A 16504-nucleotide genomic window follows, 5' to 3' on the forward strand; every position below is an offset into this window, starting at 1 on the left:
TGTTCACTGGAACATTTTTTAATGCTTTATGTGGGGTAAAAAAGGATAATGAGCCATTGATTTATCAGCCAAGAAGCAAATTAAACTAGATGTAGGGTTTTATTGTTTGTTTGTTCCAGTGACTTGTGGAGTTGAACTAACACTGTATTAGAACTGTATCTCTCTTGTTCATGATCACTGTAGAAATGGTTTCACAATTAATATTAAAAATAAGATCAAAACTGAAATTTATTAAAGAAGAAACTAACAGATTGATGATTTCTTCTCTGTAGTTTATTTAAGTAAATTAATTATGTTGATTGTGTTTTTTCTCAGCTAGAGTAGTGTACATTAGGGGTAGTTTAAGGTACATAGAAAGCCTCATCAGCATATCATATTATGCCCTCTGCACTCTTTATACATACATGCAATTTTAGAAAACATCTTTAGGCTGATTTAAAATGAAAACAATAGGAGTAATTTGCTTGAGACTGAAGCATCTTTTAATTAATTTCCACAATCACTTTTAAATTGTTGCCTTGTGGAGTTTAGTAAATAGGAAATGTGGGGTGGATGGGTGTCCGGGCCAAAGGGTGTTGTGACCTGACACATGGGGAGTCTGCTTTTGTATGGCAGAGTGCAGGGGAGTCCGCTGAGAACTCAACTCCTGGTGGCACCAGCTCATGCATTGTGTGGGTAAGAGAGAAGGTTGATTGTCAGGGGGAAGGATGAGCTGGTGCTGGAATGGGGTCTCTACCCATGGGAATCCAGAATCCCTTCCCCCAAGAAACATCTGAATTGGTAACAAAAAGCAAGGGCACAGTGTGAATGGTGGAGATTCTAAACAGGTCCATTGGAACACAACTTATAACATGCAAGAGATGACAGCACACCACAGTACTTCCTGAGGCAGGGCTTGTGAAGTGCTAGATGTTTTTACTTTTCTTTCAGAGCATGCAAGCCACTGAAACCATTGTCTTTTTATACAGTTGTTTAAAAAACCAATACTATGATAGTCATTTGTCATGTCTGCCAATTTAATTTCATTTACTTGATATGAAGAGGTAAGCACTGGTAAGCACTGATGTGACTTCAATGAAACCATACTGATTTTCAGCAGCTGAAGAGTATTGACCTAAGAATTTTTTTAATACATCAGTTTCACCACATTTCAGACATAATAAATAGCCATATACACAAAAGTTATGTTAGCCAGAAATTCATAGCCAGCCAACAAATATCCAGCTCTCCTCCAGAAAGTTTGTGACCATTTTAGTTCACAGTATATGGTTGAGTATGTTGTGTGTACATACACACCTATGTATATGACCACATGCGTGCGCACACACATCCCCACACACTTTTCATGCAATTTTTTCCAAATTCTGCAGTCTTTCCTGAAATATCTCAAATGACAAGGTTTCTGTCATTATTCAGAGTTCTACAATTCTATGTTTGAGAAACTTTTTCTGATATTCAAACTAAACTTTCCTTAATTTAATTTCATCCCACTACTAGTTATACCACACTCTAGAATCCAAAATAAATCTTTGAATTCTTTGGTGATTACACCCTTCAAATACTTTTGGACAGCTATATTCTTATTCTTTTGCTTGCCTAAAAGAAGGTAAGATGTGGTTAGGTAAAATGATATTCCTGTTGAAAACTTTGGCATTTCATGGGCTGTCAGCTGCAAAATACTATCTTCGGTGGCAGGGGATGGATCATTTGATAATTCCTGTTCTGTTCATTCCCTCTGAAGCACCTGGCATTGGCCGCTATCAGAAGACAGGATACTGGGCTAGATGGACCATTGGTCTGACACAGTATGGCCATTCTTATGTTCTTCTTATCTTCCTGAAAATTATCTGTGCCCAGTTCTTACTCAGTGGAAACTCCACAAGTGTTATCTCATATTGTTTCCTGATAACTTTTTCCTTGTGGGAAAAGGTTTTCCCGTCAGTGGAAAATGCCCCAAACCTGTGGATCCACCTAGATCTCAGGGGATCAGCAAGCGGCAACCAGCATTCGTGTAGGGACTGCTTGTCTCTCCTATGTCTCCTTAGGCAGTCATGTTTTCTTGTATGCATGGCTTGTGCCTACCCAAGTGTTGGAATTATGGAAATACAACACAATAATATTATTATTATTTCAAGAAGAGATTCCAAAACCCAGAAGAGGAAGTAGTCATTTATAGTGGCTTCCCCAGAAGATTTTGAAGGAGAGGAGAGTTTGGTAGGAAACTCGACTTGCCACCCCAGCCTCTTCCTTGCTCATCCTGCAGATATCTACCCTACAGAGAGACCTCTGTGGCAGGGGGAGAGAGAGCCAAGAGAAAAAGAGGAAGCGTGCTATGGAAGTGACATAATCCCCTTCTGCACCACTTAGCCTGGTTTCACAGAAGGAAATAGAGGGTGGCATGGGGTCATCTTTGGAGAAGAAAGATAATCCAGTCTGGAAAGAGGGAATTGGCATGTCTTTACTTGCCTAAGCAGTGCCTCACCATCTACACTGCTACTTATACCTATTCTAGCGGTGTGCACAGAGTATGTATTCTGCATGTTGCCATGAGGAGTCTGCAATGTAAGGGTACATCTACACTGCAATTGAACACCCACGGCTGGCCCATGTCAACTGACTTGGACTTGTGGGGCTGTTTAATTGAGGTATAGATGTTGAGACTTGTGCTAGAGCCAGGGTTCTGGGACCCCCTGAGTGGGGAGGGTCCCAGAGCTCAGGGTCCAACATGAGGCCACATGTCTACACTGCAGTTAAACTGCACCTTAGCCCAGGCCCCATGAGCCAGAGTCGCTGTGTGAGTTTAATTGCAGGTTAGACATACCTTAAGAGAGGTAGGTTCAGTTCCCAGCTCTGCCATTGACTTCATCTATGACCTTGGGCAAGTCACTTAGTCTTTCTGGGCCTTCATTTCTTATTTGTGAATGGGGATAATGCCCTACCTTCCAGGGGGTTGGGAGCTGCTCAGATACTGGGTCTATGGGAGCAATATAAGACAGACAGCTCTTTCGGGAAGGGTGTCACATCTAGACAGGGCCTGCTGTGTTACCTCATCCACACAGCGCAGAATTGAGCTCCACAAAACATTTGTTAGTGCTTTGCCCCCTCTAATTCTCTACTAGCCACATACATGCCTTGTGAGATTAGCAACAAGGTCGTGGCAAAACAGGGAGTTCTACATGCTTCCTATATCAGGAGGTACCTGATTTTTCCCAACCTAGACCAAGAATATCCATGTTTGACATTCACTCCTGTTGTACTCGGTTGATTAGGCTAGACGCAAGGGAATTCCTTTTACATCAAGCCACCACAAGCCAAGAATGTCAGCGCTTTAGCGTGTAGGTGGCGCTCGCGCCACATGTAGATCCTGAGGTTTCACGCTTTCATGAAACTCACCCGCATGCTTTTTGCCAGCTGTTTGTTGTAAAACTTTTCCAGGGAATTGGCTGGACAAAGAACCTGCTCGGGAATAACCTTTGCAAGCGCAGCTTCAGTTCTACGTCTGCGAACAGTCTAACGTTGCCAAAGTCACACGCTCCCACACAGATAACTAGTCTTTCAAAATTAGGAGTATCCTCCCTTAAACTTTTACCCTGTGTTCTTCCACAGGCCCCTTCCTCTACCTGAACTTTCAAAAATGCCATTTACCAATCGTTTGAAGCACTTTATTTAAGCTTCTATCATCACTAGCCAGCAGTGCAACACCTTGTAAACTCCACGTAGAACATTTAAGAGGAAAAACTTCACCAGGAGTCAGGTGAAGAAGAGCTATTAATGCTCATCATGCCATTCCAGAACAGAACTGTTTATTCGACCTCCAGTTATGTAGTAACAAGGGAAAATTTCCTGGAATTAGGTCATTGCAGGAACTCTGGTTTGAGTCACAGCTGACATCCGAGAAACAAATTTCCAGGCATTTTTTAGTTTAATTCACTTAATTGTTATGTAACCTAATTAGAGAATGCGATTAAGGCTCGCAGAATATTCACCGTCGAGCCTGTCTAACCTTACGGATACATGAAACAGAGAAGCACGGAAAACGTATTATAAGTCAGAGGAAATCGCCTGCACTGGTTTTGTACATCGGGTATCTTGGGTTAGGAGGACTAGGTGTACATCACATACGCAAGAAAGCTAAGGCAGAACTGGATATTGAGCCTTTACTGGAATGATTACTTGGCGGGGCTCTTTTGATGTATGAGTTTTAGATACAAAAAGTAAATTCGGCAAACAAAAGAGGAACGTGCGAAAACTTCCTAGGCTGTAGAAATCAGACTAGCGCTAGGCAGGATACCGTGTCTAACTACCACGTGCCTTCCAATCTCCGCAAAACAACTTCTCAGGCAACAATTGGGGGCTGTATTAAAACTAAATGACTCGCCGCATGCCGTGGTAGTGATTCCACCTCTGGTGCTCGGGGCATGATTCAAATTCGGAACACGCGTGGGCTCTCCTTGCAAGCGCAGGTCCCCTTGCCATTCACCTGCCCAATGCCAGGGCGTCACCTAGTATCTGTTCTGGAAGCCTAGTGTCTTCCAGTCTTTGATTTAGTTTCCAAGCACCTACTACTGCTTTATTTCCCCCGAATAATCGGAGTGAGCAAATACGCTTTAAACGAGAAAACAAAGAAGAGTAACTTAATTCACAAAAATCATATCTGTCGGCAAACAGAGAGTTAAAAAACGACACTCCTTCTCATCCAGCTATACTGCCCCAAATCTCCGCGTTAAAGGTTACACGGGAAAGCCCTCTCGCGGTATAGAGCTTTCTAACTGTGTGTCCAGTATGGTGATATTTCACCGCTGTTCCCGGAGGACGGCCGATAACGCTCCTACTGAGCAGCTCGGGTATGTCTGTAGCATAGCTGTGTATTTGCAGAGAGCGGGAGCTCTTGGAAAGCGGAGCTTGGCAGAGTCCTTACACTTCATAAGTAAACCGTGAATAGAGACTTGTAACATACACCCAGAAAAACAAAGAGGTTTCTCTATCTATCTATCTATCTATCTATCTATCTATCTATCTATCTATCTATCTATCTATCTATCTATCTATCTATCTATCTATCTATCTATCTATCAAAGAGTGGAAGCAGCCCCCCGAATACTGTGTACTGTGATAGCGAAAAAGAGCTTTAACAAACTCTTCCTTCGACGCAACCTCAGCGGGACACTTAACAGTTTACAAGACACGAACACTTTTCTGGGAGTGGCTGTGAGGCTGCTAAGGTCCTTGCGACTGTTCTGGACAGAAGCTCTGCTCATAACTCGTGCTTGGCCATACGTCCAGCTGCTACCCACATGTTCGCTCTCTCCCCCATCCCTCGTTGTCTTTAATGTACAGACGGAGAACCAGGCTCCTAACAGTTCCCGGTTAATCATACACAGGCTAATCATACAACAGGGCTCCCTGTTGCAGCCCACCGAGTGGCAGGACCTGCCCAACTATCTTCTGTTGTTTTAAGCTGAATTATGTTGTCAGCCAAGTCTTACTCACTGGATAAGCCATTCATTAATATAAATCAATAAAAATAGGGTACGCAGGCTGCTCATGAATTAAGTATGAACTTCTTCCCCGGCTCAGAGCATCCTGAACAAAGCGATCACGGACTTCCATTCATCCCCTTGGGAATAGTGACGTCTCCCAAGTAACGTGATTGCTTTTTCTGAAGCAGAAACGTGGTCCTATGTATAAACCCTATAAAACGAGGCTGTTTGGAGGGCTGAGCAGAGTGCTACTGAAGGGGAGAGACGGCATCAGCCTGAGGAGGAGGGCTGGGGAACACCACGAAACACGGACCCAGCCCCTACACATTCCCCTTCAGGACCCAGGACAGAGTGCGGGTCGAGCCGCCGAGGAATTCAGCACCTAGGAGAACTCCCAGCGCCGGGCGGACTTCCCAGGAGAAAGGACCGTCTCCCTGCCTCGTGAGTACCGCCAGCTAGCCCCGGTCTCAATAAACCCACTGGAACTTGCTAGCGAGTAGAGAGAAGAAAGGACCCCCCGATTGTAAGAGCAATGCAAACAGTCTTAACGCTAAAGAGTTGCTGACCAACCAGCAAATGGGAATGTATAGAACAGTCCTGCCTTCTCTGACGCTACCGTCTCCTTCTCAATCCTTGATCAATTCCTATGGACTTTAGCTCAGATTAACCAGTTTAGGGTGTCTTTGCTTTGCTCGGGGAGGGAGCGCCTTCCCCTGTACTTCTCCTTACTGCTGCATGTTAGCTGCCCCTCCTCCAGTGCCGATTTCTCCCTTCTGGATAGTTATCACGCGTTGGTTACTTGGGCTCCCTCTTAGCGCTTGTATTATTTGATATCCTCAATTTAAATTCACTGAATTAACCAAATCAAGCCGGTCGTTCTTTTCTCGCTTTACCTGCACTTTTCTTTCCTGCCTGGGGTGTGTGTATGTGGGGGGTGGGTGGCTGGGTGGAGGAACTAGAAGAGGTGTTGATACTCTACAAAAAGTTCCCACCTGAAGTCTCTGTTTCGAGCTCAGAGGGATACAGGCTGGTTTTGAGCGAACGTGAACATTCATGTTTAGAAATGTTCAACTCCAGTTCCTCACTGCCTGCTCCTGCCTTTTGGTTGCTTGGAACAAAGCGCAGTTCCCCTTTCTACGGCAGCATTGTACAGTGCAGCGTGAGAACCACCATTCTTTATTTAATCAGATTTAAGTTATTAAACTACTGAAGTGAAGTAAGTGTACGTGGCTTCCCCAGCGGAGCACAGCGTAGAGGACGCACAATGTTAGTTCCCATTATTACTTCGTTCTTCAAATTCAAACGGGTTTATTTTTCACTGATGTCTGAGTTTCAAGGAGGTTTACGTTTTGGATAGAACTTCTCCCTTTCACCCTCTCCCTGCCTTTGGCCTTCAGCAGGTACTGGGAATTACAAAGTAGAAGCAATCGTTTCCTTCCAGATAAATTTAGAAAAAAATAGTTTATTGTCAACCAGATCTGTATTATCGAGCGAGTGCCCCCGACTTTTAAAGCAAAAGCAACAGATTATAGCTCGCAGCCAATTTTAAACAGCAGTACCCTGCTGGCATGCCATATTTGAGGGATGAGGTGTAGCCCGCAGCAGGGATCCTTACTTTGCCATGTGGGATCCGAAACCTTCCGCCCCCTTTCCTTCAGACAGCAACAAAAGCATCTTAGCAGTGGCCCTCTGTCTATGCAGTCGGAAACCCGTGCGCTAGGAGATAATTATTGCCTCCTGTTCATTAACTCAGGTCCAGCATGATGGAACATAGAAGCAGCTCCCAGCTTCTTCTGTCCTTCACACTCTTCAGTGTTCTCTGCTCGCCAGCACTGGCATTACCCCCTTTGGGGACATATTCGGCGATGAGGTAAGTGCAGTCCCAACTCGTGCGGCCTCGAGCTCAGGCACCCCGCTGCTCGCTAATGACACAACACGATCTGGCGAAAGGCGAGATTGCAGCAAATGGGCTGGTTAGTTAGCATCAGCGGCGTCCTACTGTACTTGTGATCTTGGAAACTCTAATCCAAGGCTTGAATACAAGGCTTCTCTTTAGCAAACGTGGTTGAAAGGCTCATTTATTACATTCTCACATCAACATTGCAGGAAGGGACTAATCATTATTGGGTACGCTGGCAATCTTTGCAATAGCGACAGTCAAGATTTCCCCTTTTGGCAGTAGCATGGATGGTATGGGCTGGTCTACCTCAACTTTCTGTAAATAACGTAAACGTTAAAAGCGTTTTAAGAAGTGGCACTCCCTTCTCCATCTGTTCCCCAAGAACACCAGGAAGTGATGTGATCCTTTCATTTAGCTAGTGCCAGCATCACTGGTGGATAGCAATTAAATGGCTTCTTATTTTAAAAGGTCCTAAGTACCATTTCCACTCTAAAAGCCCTTTAGTAATGATTACTATTTACATGAAGAATATGACAAATAGTAAAGTAAACATGCTGAATTGTGTTTCTGGGGTTGCATTGGCCTCTCACAAATAATAAGTATCAGCTCTTTTTATGGCAAAACCTCCATTTCACCTCAACCCTACCATTGTAGCTGGACTGGCATCCTGTAATTCTTTTCAAATATATAGCAGATTCAATGTGCCTCAAATTATGGCTGTAGACTGTATTACAGTAGATTGTGAGAAAGTGACTTGCCTACATCTATGCATAACTTTGGCATAAAGAACACATTGTAGTTTGATATTTTGAATTTTTGTTGTTGTTTATTTCGTAGATTTCATAGAATATCAGGGTTGGAAGAGACCTCAGGAGGTCATCTAGTCCAACCCCCTGCTCAAAGCAGGACCAATTGGTAAAGTCAAATGTTACAATGCAGTTTTCAGTATTAAGTTGAAACAAATGTACATGCTGAAAAGAACAAATGAATATAACTATAGTTATATAATTTTAAAATTTTCCACTTGGGTTGGTTTATTTCACACAACAGTAATTGTACTTGTTTCATAAAATATCTGTAGCTGAAGGAATACTGGTAAGAACTAAATCCTGCGTGTCTTACTCCAATAGGTATAATTTGTCCACAGGAAGTGTATGCCTACAATGTTAGCATGAAATCTCTTCCCAGCCTCAGTGTGTGATTTGGTACATCATCACATGCTACATCTACCACTCTGACAGGAAGCTATCATTTTCCATAGAATACAATAATGACCCAAAGGAATATCTGTGGCCATACCACTGCAACATAGTCATGTTATCCTTAATAATACATGAGATCATGCATCAAACTGTGGGAGTGGGCAACTTTAACAAATAAGCTAACAAAAAGTTTATCAGTCAATGTTTGTGATATTAACACTACTTGGACAGAATTATGGTTATGATGAAAAACACATTAATTATTAGCAGTGAGATATTCTGATGAGTTACTAGCAAATCAGTCTTAAAAGATAATAAAAATCAGTATATAGCTATATGTTTATATCTTATGTGGTAAAATTCATCCCTCTTCAGAGAACCTGAACAAAGGCCTAAGAACCACTTAGTTCCACTTACGTACCATTTTAAGGTCTTGACTGGAACTTAAGTTGTACATAGATCTTCTGGCCCTTTACACAGAAGTGAATTTAATCCATAGTTTATATCATATACATATTCCTGTATATTGCAATGGTTGCCATTAAATTTTTTACAATTGCCATTTGCAAGTAATTATAATGACCAGGGATTGCATGGTATTCCCTTAAGTCAATTATTTGCAAAGATAAAATTATAAAAATGTGAATGCTGAGCCATATGTAGATTCATGTAAATATATGGTTCAAGATGGAGAAAATCTATTACACCAGATACTGTATCATCTTGCCAATGGAGGATTATTACTTGCAGAGTATTTTCTTGTGCTTTATCCAGTTTGCTTTAAAATGTCTTGGGCATTAGACACATGTATATTGTTTGACACATAGGAGACTGCATGCAAATTGCATTGAAAGAGACAGTATTAAATATCCTCATTTTGCAATACTTTATGAGATTTTCTACTCCAGTAGGTTGGGAAACAGAATGCCATTTGATGGAGCAAGTGAACCTGATCAAGCCCAAGGTTCATTAAAACCTGAGACTGACATTTTGCAAAATGCACTACCAGAAAATGACAAATTTTATCTTGACATGTCCAGAGCTTTGGATAGGTGAGAATTTTTGTTGCCATAAATATAAGTTTTGATGCATTGCTTGAATGATACCATGGTAGAAAGTGCTTTTCCTGCATTTATTCAAATGAACTTTTCAAACTGCTTAAGACAATGACTGATAATGACTTTCAAAAGAAGTGCTTATGAAATCAAAAATAAAAACTGTATTTACTTGTAATACATGAAGCCCAGATTTTATTGTGGAGTTATTTTTTCATCCATATTAGGAATGCAAGACATGCTGATGGACTTTTCACCAGTGGCTACAGCAAACTTTTGGGTCAACTTTCTGCAAGGAGATATCTGGAATCACTTATTGGAAAACGAGTTAGGTGAGGTTACACTTCAATAGAACTTTTATTCAGCTTGCTTCACTAACTGTTCTGTGCATAAGTTTCCCCATCTGCAAATTGGGGCAATGATATTTACCATGCTTTAAAAAGTTTTTTGAGATCTTCAGATATAAGAGCTAAGTAATTAAATATAATTCAGTAACATTAATACATTATTATTTATTTGTATTATATGTATTGTAATTTTTGTCCAAAAGTGACTTTTTGAATTATAGTGTAATACCTGAGAGGAGTCACATCACACACTAAACACAGCTCTGAAAAAAATCAGACTGTATGCTGTTCAGACTAATGATAAATACTGTCAGTAATATGACAACTATTGGGTTAATTTTTTAATATCTTTCCCTTTGCAGGCCATGCACATCCTACACTTTGACATTCAAAATTACACTTAGGTGCATAAATTCCCATTTTACATGCCCAGAAGGTGATTAGAAATTGGGCACTGAATAGGCACTTATTTCTACCCAGGCTACTTTGTCCCTAAATACAAAGGACTGGATTCTGAGCTGGTGTAAAACTGTGTAGTTCCTTCAACAGAGTGATGGCAGATTACACCATCTGAAGATCTGCCTTTAAACTATGAGGCAGGAAATTTCTGACTTCAACTTTGGCTTTCCCAAATTTACTTAAAGCCAGTAGTGCAGTGGTTAAAAAAAAAAGAAGTGGGTAAATTAACCTAAACTCCTCATTCCTCAGGTGAGAAGTGGGTAAACTCCATTTACACATGTTTACTCTTGACTACACTACTGCTCAGAGCAAACATTTTAAAGCTATATATAAACATGCTGTAATACTTGGAGCCTGCTCCCATTGAAGTCAAAAGCAAAATTCCCACTGACTTCAATGGGAACAAGACTAGGCCCTTTAAGAGGTTATTTATATTTCAGTCAGCCTATATACCGTATATACTCATTCATAAGCTGAATTTTTTAGTAAAAAAGGGAAGCACCAGAGACGGGCGTTGGCTTATGAACGGGTATAGAGAGGGAGAGGTGGGACACAGCCCCTCCCCACAACAGAGGGATCAAGGAGAGGCAGCACAGCCAGCAGAGCCAGAAGGGAAGAGGCAGGGCCAGAGTCTCTCCGCTTCTGGCCACGCTGCTCTCCCCCCAGCCTCTGAAGCAGCTGCCGCTCCAGGGCTGGCAGGCTGCAGCCATGCCAATTGGCCCACCGGAGCAGCTCCGGCCAGGCCAGATACATCCTCCCCTGGCCTGCCCCGACCCAGATAAGGTGGGAAGGGATGGGATGTGGAGAGTATGGGGGTCCCGGGTTAGGGGTGGGGTCATGTGGGGGGTGGTCACAGGGGTTACTCCCCTGACCCTCCCCCAGTTTCTCCCCCCGCAAATTTCCCCACCAGTTGCTATCCCGGCCTGTCAGGGTAAGCCGCTAGTGAGCCAGGACACTTTGCTTACTTAGGTTTACCTCCGTGCCTGTGGACGCTCGAGGTAAACAAACCATCTCGGCCTGCCAGTGGCTTCTCCTGATGGCCCGGGAGCCAAAGTTTGCCAACCTCTGAATTATAGGGTTGGCTTATTAAAGGGTCATAACAAATTTCCATTTTTACTTATCCATCTTGCGGGGGTCGGCTTATAAATGAACTGGCTTATGATCGAGTATATACGGTAATTTGATAATTTACTAAAATAGCTTTCTAGTGTAAATCAGGATGGTTTCAGTTTGTTTAAAAGGGTTTCCTAATTTACAAGAATTGGCACATAAGGGTGAGTGATTTTAATTATTAGAAAACAGAATGGGTCAAATCCTAAAAAGTCTGAGCTCAACCCTTGCTCATACAAAACTTCCAGAGACATCAATGTGAATTCTAATTACACTGAGATGGGAGGAAATCAACAGGAGATCTGCCTAAGTAAAGACTGAATAAACATTTCAGGATTTTACCCATATGATCATAGTGACTTTTGAAGTAGTAAAAGAAAATTGGAATAGAAATGAATTTTTACTCAGCCACTCAGCAATTGAAAGACTTACTGCATATAGTTCAAAGTCTTTATCTTTTCTAGTTGAATGTATTTGTGATAAGTTTCCACTGTTTTTGTGTTTACATAGCAACAACCTCATGGACGAACAGATGCCCGTCAAACGTCACTCTGATGCCGTCTTCACTGACAACTACAGCCGATTTAGAAAGCAAATGGCTGTGAAGAAATATTTAAACTCAATTTTAACTGGAAAAAGAAGGTATTGATAAAATAAAATAAAATACAATGAACATTAACGATCTTGGAATGTAATCTTAATATATAGACAAGTATTAGTGACATTTTCTTCTAGTGATTTATTTACAGCACACTTTGCAGTCAAATTCGAATGAAAGAATAAGAATAACACACAGAATTTGGGAGTCTTAAAATAAAAGAAAATGCGATTGAAATATCCTTAAAGTGCTTTTATTTAGAACAAACATCCTAGTAAAGGAAGAACTAAAGAGCTAGGGCTTATGCACAGGACTTGCAATCAGGTAACAATTTTACAATGAAAATGCACAATGTTTGAAATTTGCAGATATCTAGGGAAGTGCTAGACATGTTACTTCACTGAATGAAAAAAATGTTTAATAAAGTTTAATGAAACAGAAAGTTACTATGATTAGTTGTGTCTTATATTTCTGAGTGCAACAAAATCCATGTTTCTTGTCTGCAACAGCCAAGAAGAGCTAAACCCTGCCAGTCTTCGAGATGAAGCAGAATTGCTTGAACCCTCCTTTTCCGAAACCTATGATGATGTTACAGTAGATGAGCTGCTGAACCGCCTCCCATTGGTAGGTCCAAATTTACTTTTACCCTTCCAGTTCAGCAGTAGTCACCCCACCCTTAAGATATTAATCTTACACAAAAGATGGCCTCTCGGTAAAGTGCACCCCTCTGGCATGAGCCACATTCCATTATATATATTTTATATCTCTACAGGGAATGTGTCTCAGTGTAATGACCTCTTTAATAAGATTAATTAATGATCCCCATGATTACTTTCACTCTAACTTCCTAATTAAATGAGCAGTCTGACACTGTTGGTAATGCACCTAGCTCACTTGGGTGTTTCAAACCACATGCACTGAGGCAAAAAAGCATAATTGACTTATTTTTAATTAGGAAGAATATCCTGGCTTCTGAGAATAAATTCACTGGTTTTCTGTAATTAAAAAATAAAGTTCCATCCCCCCTTTTTGCCTTACATCATTCTTTCTAATTGAAATCCAAGCTCCCCCTAAAACTGTAGAATGAGAAACATGTGCACCACCACCCCAACCTATGTGACAGCTGATTCCTATCTGAAACTGTGTATCAAGTGGGGAAGATCCTTTTTTCCTCTGTTCTGATATGCTTAATATCTGAATTACTACTTAATATCTGTGTTACTACTTCCTATTTAGTTGTGTGTCAGAATTTTTGGAGACAATGCACCTCATTCACAACTGTGTTACTCTACTTCATAGATTTCAATGTATTACATAGACCTTACATTGGAGTGATAACACAGTGGTGAATCAGGCCTGATATTCTTGAAAATATATTAATCTCTGTTAGAGGATTTTTCATATCAGTGGTGCTGTTGATGCAGTTGGGCAAAAAATGGACTACAAATAAACAAAAAGTAATTATTTACCCATCCTATCATTTGATGGACACTATAGCCTTATACGAGTACGAAAATGTTTTTCTTCAGTTTTTCATTTCCTTCAGATAATAGAAGAAAATGCATGTTTCCAAACATAAGCAAAGATCCAAAAAATCACACTTCAGGGTATAAGACAACTTCTGAATCATGGGTTTAGGAAGAAATGTTCCCTGTGGGAAGGTTTTTCCATCATTTCCTCCTGCAAGGTTTCTTACACCTTTTTCTATAGTATCTGGTGCTGGCCACAGTCAGAGTCAGGATATTGGACTAGACCATTGATCTGATCCAGGCAATTCTTAAATTTGTTCCTTCCTTCCACTCTCCCAGATTAGGGGACTGTAACCATGCTACAGATTTCCCTGAAGAGGGAGAATCTGGTCAGTGTTGTCCATTATTCTATCAGTATCCATTGGTGCCATGTCATCTTGGTAATCTGCACTTATTCACTCGAAGGATACAACTGCTTTCAGTATCATCCCTCTTGCCTCGTATCATGATATTCAACAACACTCTTGTTAGTTGGGCTTGATTCTACAAACACTTCCTACCAGGCACAGTGCTTATTGCCATGAATAGGGGTTCCATAGATATCAAAGTTGCTACTCCCAGTAGGGACACTTGCACCCAGTAGTTGGTGTTTGCGGGATTTGGGTCAGTTGTATACACTTTAGATAAAGTTATCTGATGTTGCAGTCACTTATAACATTGATTTTGAAACACACATTCTTCTTGTTTTTCAGAGTCTCTGAAGGAGAGCTGGTAAAATCTATGACAAGAACAAACTATTTTTTGAGTTCCACATAGTATTTCAAAGAAATGACTTCAGTATTCAAACCAAAACAAATATGTTGTGAAGTGACAGTTGTGATATATTTGTTTCTGATATAATAAAAGTTGATGTTTACACTGTAAATATTACTTTAGAGATCTATACCTAAAGCTGTACATATGTATGCTAGTCTAACTCATGAAAACCCTGTGATTTCATATGATGTAAATCCTTTACTTCAATAAATGCATTTGAAAAAGAGGAATGCACACCAGAAGACAGCACCAAATTACTGATTAACTGGCTTATTTTAACCATGGGAACACTTCAGGTAAAATTGCGTGATGAAATAGATACACTTGCAGACAACTTAATAAATACAAAAGACCATAGAAAGGAACTGTGTTCAGTATGTTCAAACTGTGTAAGAAAAGATTGTCGGGGGTAGGATCTGTACAAAAATATATGCTTTTCTAACAATTAATCGACTTAAATAAAAAGGCATTTAAAATGATTGGATCTTTCATAGAACCTTATTTTTGTCCTCCTCCATTTTGAATGTTTTCATTAAGTTAAAGCCAGTAATATTTCCTTTATTTTTAATGTTGAACACTTATTAATCCGAAGTTGCCAAAGCACACAGAAGGAGAAGGGAAAAAAAGCTACCCCATAATGTTTGATGTGCTAAAGTCATAGCAGTAAGTTTATTCTACATTTGGTTGTGTATAACTTTGCTGATGAGCGCATTCCTTATATATAAAGTAGATCTGAAGACAGTTTACTATTTTTTCAAAATGAATGTAACTTATGAAATACGCAGACAATAAAAAACATTTTATTATCACTGCAACTATTATTGGTTTGCTTCAATGCTGCAATTGCCTGAACAGACAAGACCCCCTATTAATAACAGAGACAAAATAAACACATTCTTCCTCTGGGATATACTATATATCTCTCTGATTGTATTAAAAGACACAATGGGCCTGATTCCTGATTGTGTTATTTCAGTTTAATGTCAGTGTAACTCTGATGTAAAACTGGAAGAATGTTGCTGTGAATCAGGCCCACTGTGTATTTTGATATAAGCTACATAATCATTTGCTCAAGAAGGACCTTTTCAGAGGTTGTTTATAGGGCTTGATAATTCTAGTACAGTATGAAAAAGACCTACTGTATGTACTACTTATGTAGCATAGACACCTCAGTACAAATTTGTATGGAATACCAGGCCTAAAGCTAAGAAAACCCATTCATAATTTAAATTATGTTCAAGTTTGGAAAGGGTGAAGAAAGCATGTAGAGGCTGCTTAGCAATATGCATATTTCCATTTGGAATTTTACTTAAATGTATGTATTACAGACTTAATCTTCCTTCCATTGATGTTAACTGCAAAACTTTATTGACTTCTATGAGTGTGGGACTGGTCTTTAAATTACTGTTGAGTTAAGTGTGCACAGAAAAAGCTTGCCGTTCTTTTATTCATGCTGGGAAATGTTAATGTGTTTCAAAAGAAAATGTCTCAAAGTTGCTTGTGCCTGCTAAGCCTAAGGGTGTGTCAACACTTGAAACGCAACATAGGTGCAGCTGTAGCGGTTCAGTGTAGAAGCTACCTACAGTGATGGGAGGGGTTATCCCATTGGCATAGTTAATGTACCTTCCTGAGAGGAGGTAGCTAGGTCACAGAATTCTTCTGTCAACCTAGTGCTGTCTACACTATAGGTTAGGCTGGCTTCCCTGTATTGCTCAGGGGCTGTGGATTTTTCACACTCCTGAGCAACATACTGGATGAACATAACTTTTGAGTGTAGATTGACCCGAGACTTACATGGAAACAGGTTCATACAATATGCAGGCTGCCAGTTTTTTTCTGAACACATCCATTTATGTACCTAAATGGAAATCAGCTTCCATAAATCAAGTAACTGATTTTCTAGTTACTTGTCTTGGATTTTCAAATTCTTTTTGGCATAAGCCAGTACATGTATATGCAAAAATTACACACATAATTTCAATTTTGCAATTGGACACACAATGAATATTGTGTTCCATTGGCAATTCCTACCTAAACTGATTATGAGAATATGAGTGAACAAACAGCT

At 40.5% G+C, this 16504-nt stretch overlaps 1 protein-coding gene across 2 annotated transcripts; it reads left to right on the top strand.

The window, feature by feature from the left end:
* The first annotated feature begins 5717 nt into the window (after window positions 1-5717).
* On the top strand, window positions 5718-15202 carry LOC123367176 (vasoactive intestinal peptide). 2 transcript variants are annotated; one of them, XM_045011261.1, is made up of 7 exons: window positions 5718-5921; window positions 7234-7350; window positions 9494-9634; window positions 9865-9969; window positions 12064-12195; window positions 12661-12775; window positions 14373-15202. In XM_045011261.1, exons 2-7 carry the CDS (start codon window positions 7241-7243, stop codon window positions 14379-14381), a joined length of 612 nt encoding a protein of 203 aa, XP_044867196.1. In that variant the 5' UTR covers window positions 5718-5921; window positions 7234-7240; the 3' UTR covers window positions 14382-15202. The 2 variants fall into 2 exon arrangements, with proteins under 2 accessions (XP_044867196.1, XP_044867195.1); XM_045011260.1 differs by having other exon boundaries at window positions 9491-9634; window positions 14373-15200.
* The last annotated feature ends 1302 nt before the right edge of the window (window positions 15203-16504 follow it).

Source organism: Mauremys mutica, chromosome 3 (genome assembly GCF_020497125.1).
Source record: "Mauremys mutica isolate MM-2020 ecotype Southern chromosome 3, ASM2049712v1, whole genome shotgun sequence".
Lineage (NCBI taxonomy): Eukaryota > Metazoa > Chordata > Testudines > Geoemydidae > Mauremys > Mauremys mutica.

Excerpts from the sequence above, each read along its gene's own strand:
- LOC123367176 (XM_045011260.1), top strand. The coding sequence starts at position 7,241 with ATGATGGAACATAGAAGCAGCTCCCAGCTTCTTCTGTCCTTCACACTC. Across the intron at positions 7,351-9,490 it reads GGGACATATTCGGCGATGAG|TAGGTTGGGAAACAGAATGC; the intron begins GTAAGTGCAGTC and ends TTTCTACTCCAG. Across the intron at positions 12,196-12,660 it reads ATTTTAACTGGAAAAAGAAG|CCAAGAAGAGCTAAACCCTG; the intron begins GTATTGATAAAA and ends TGTCTGCAACAG.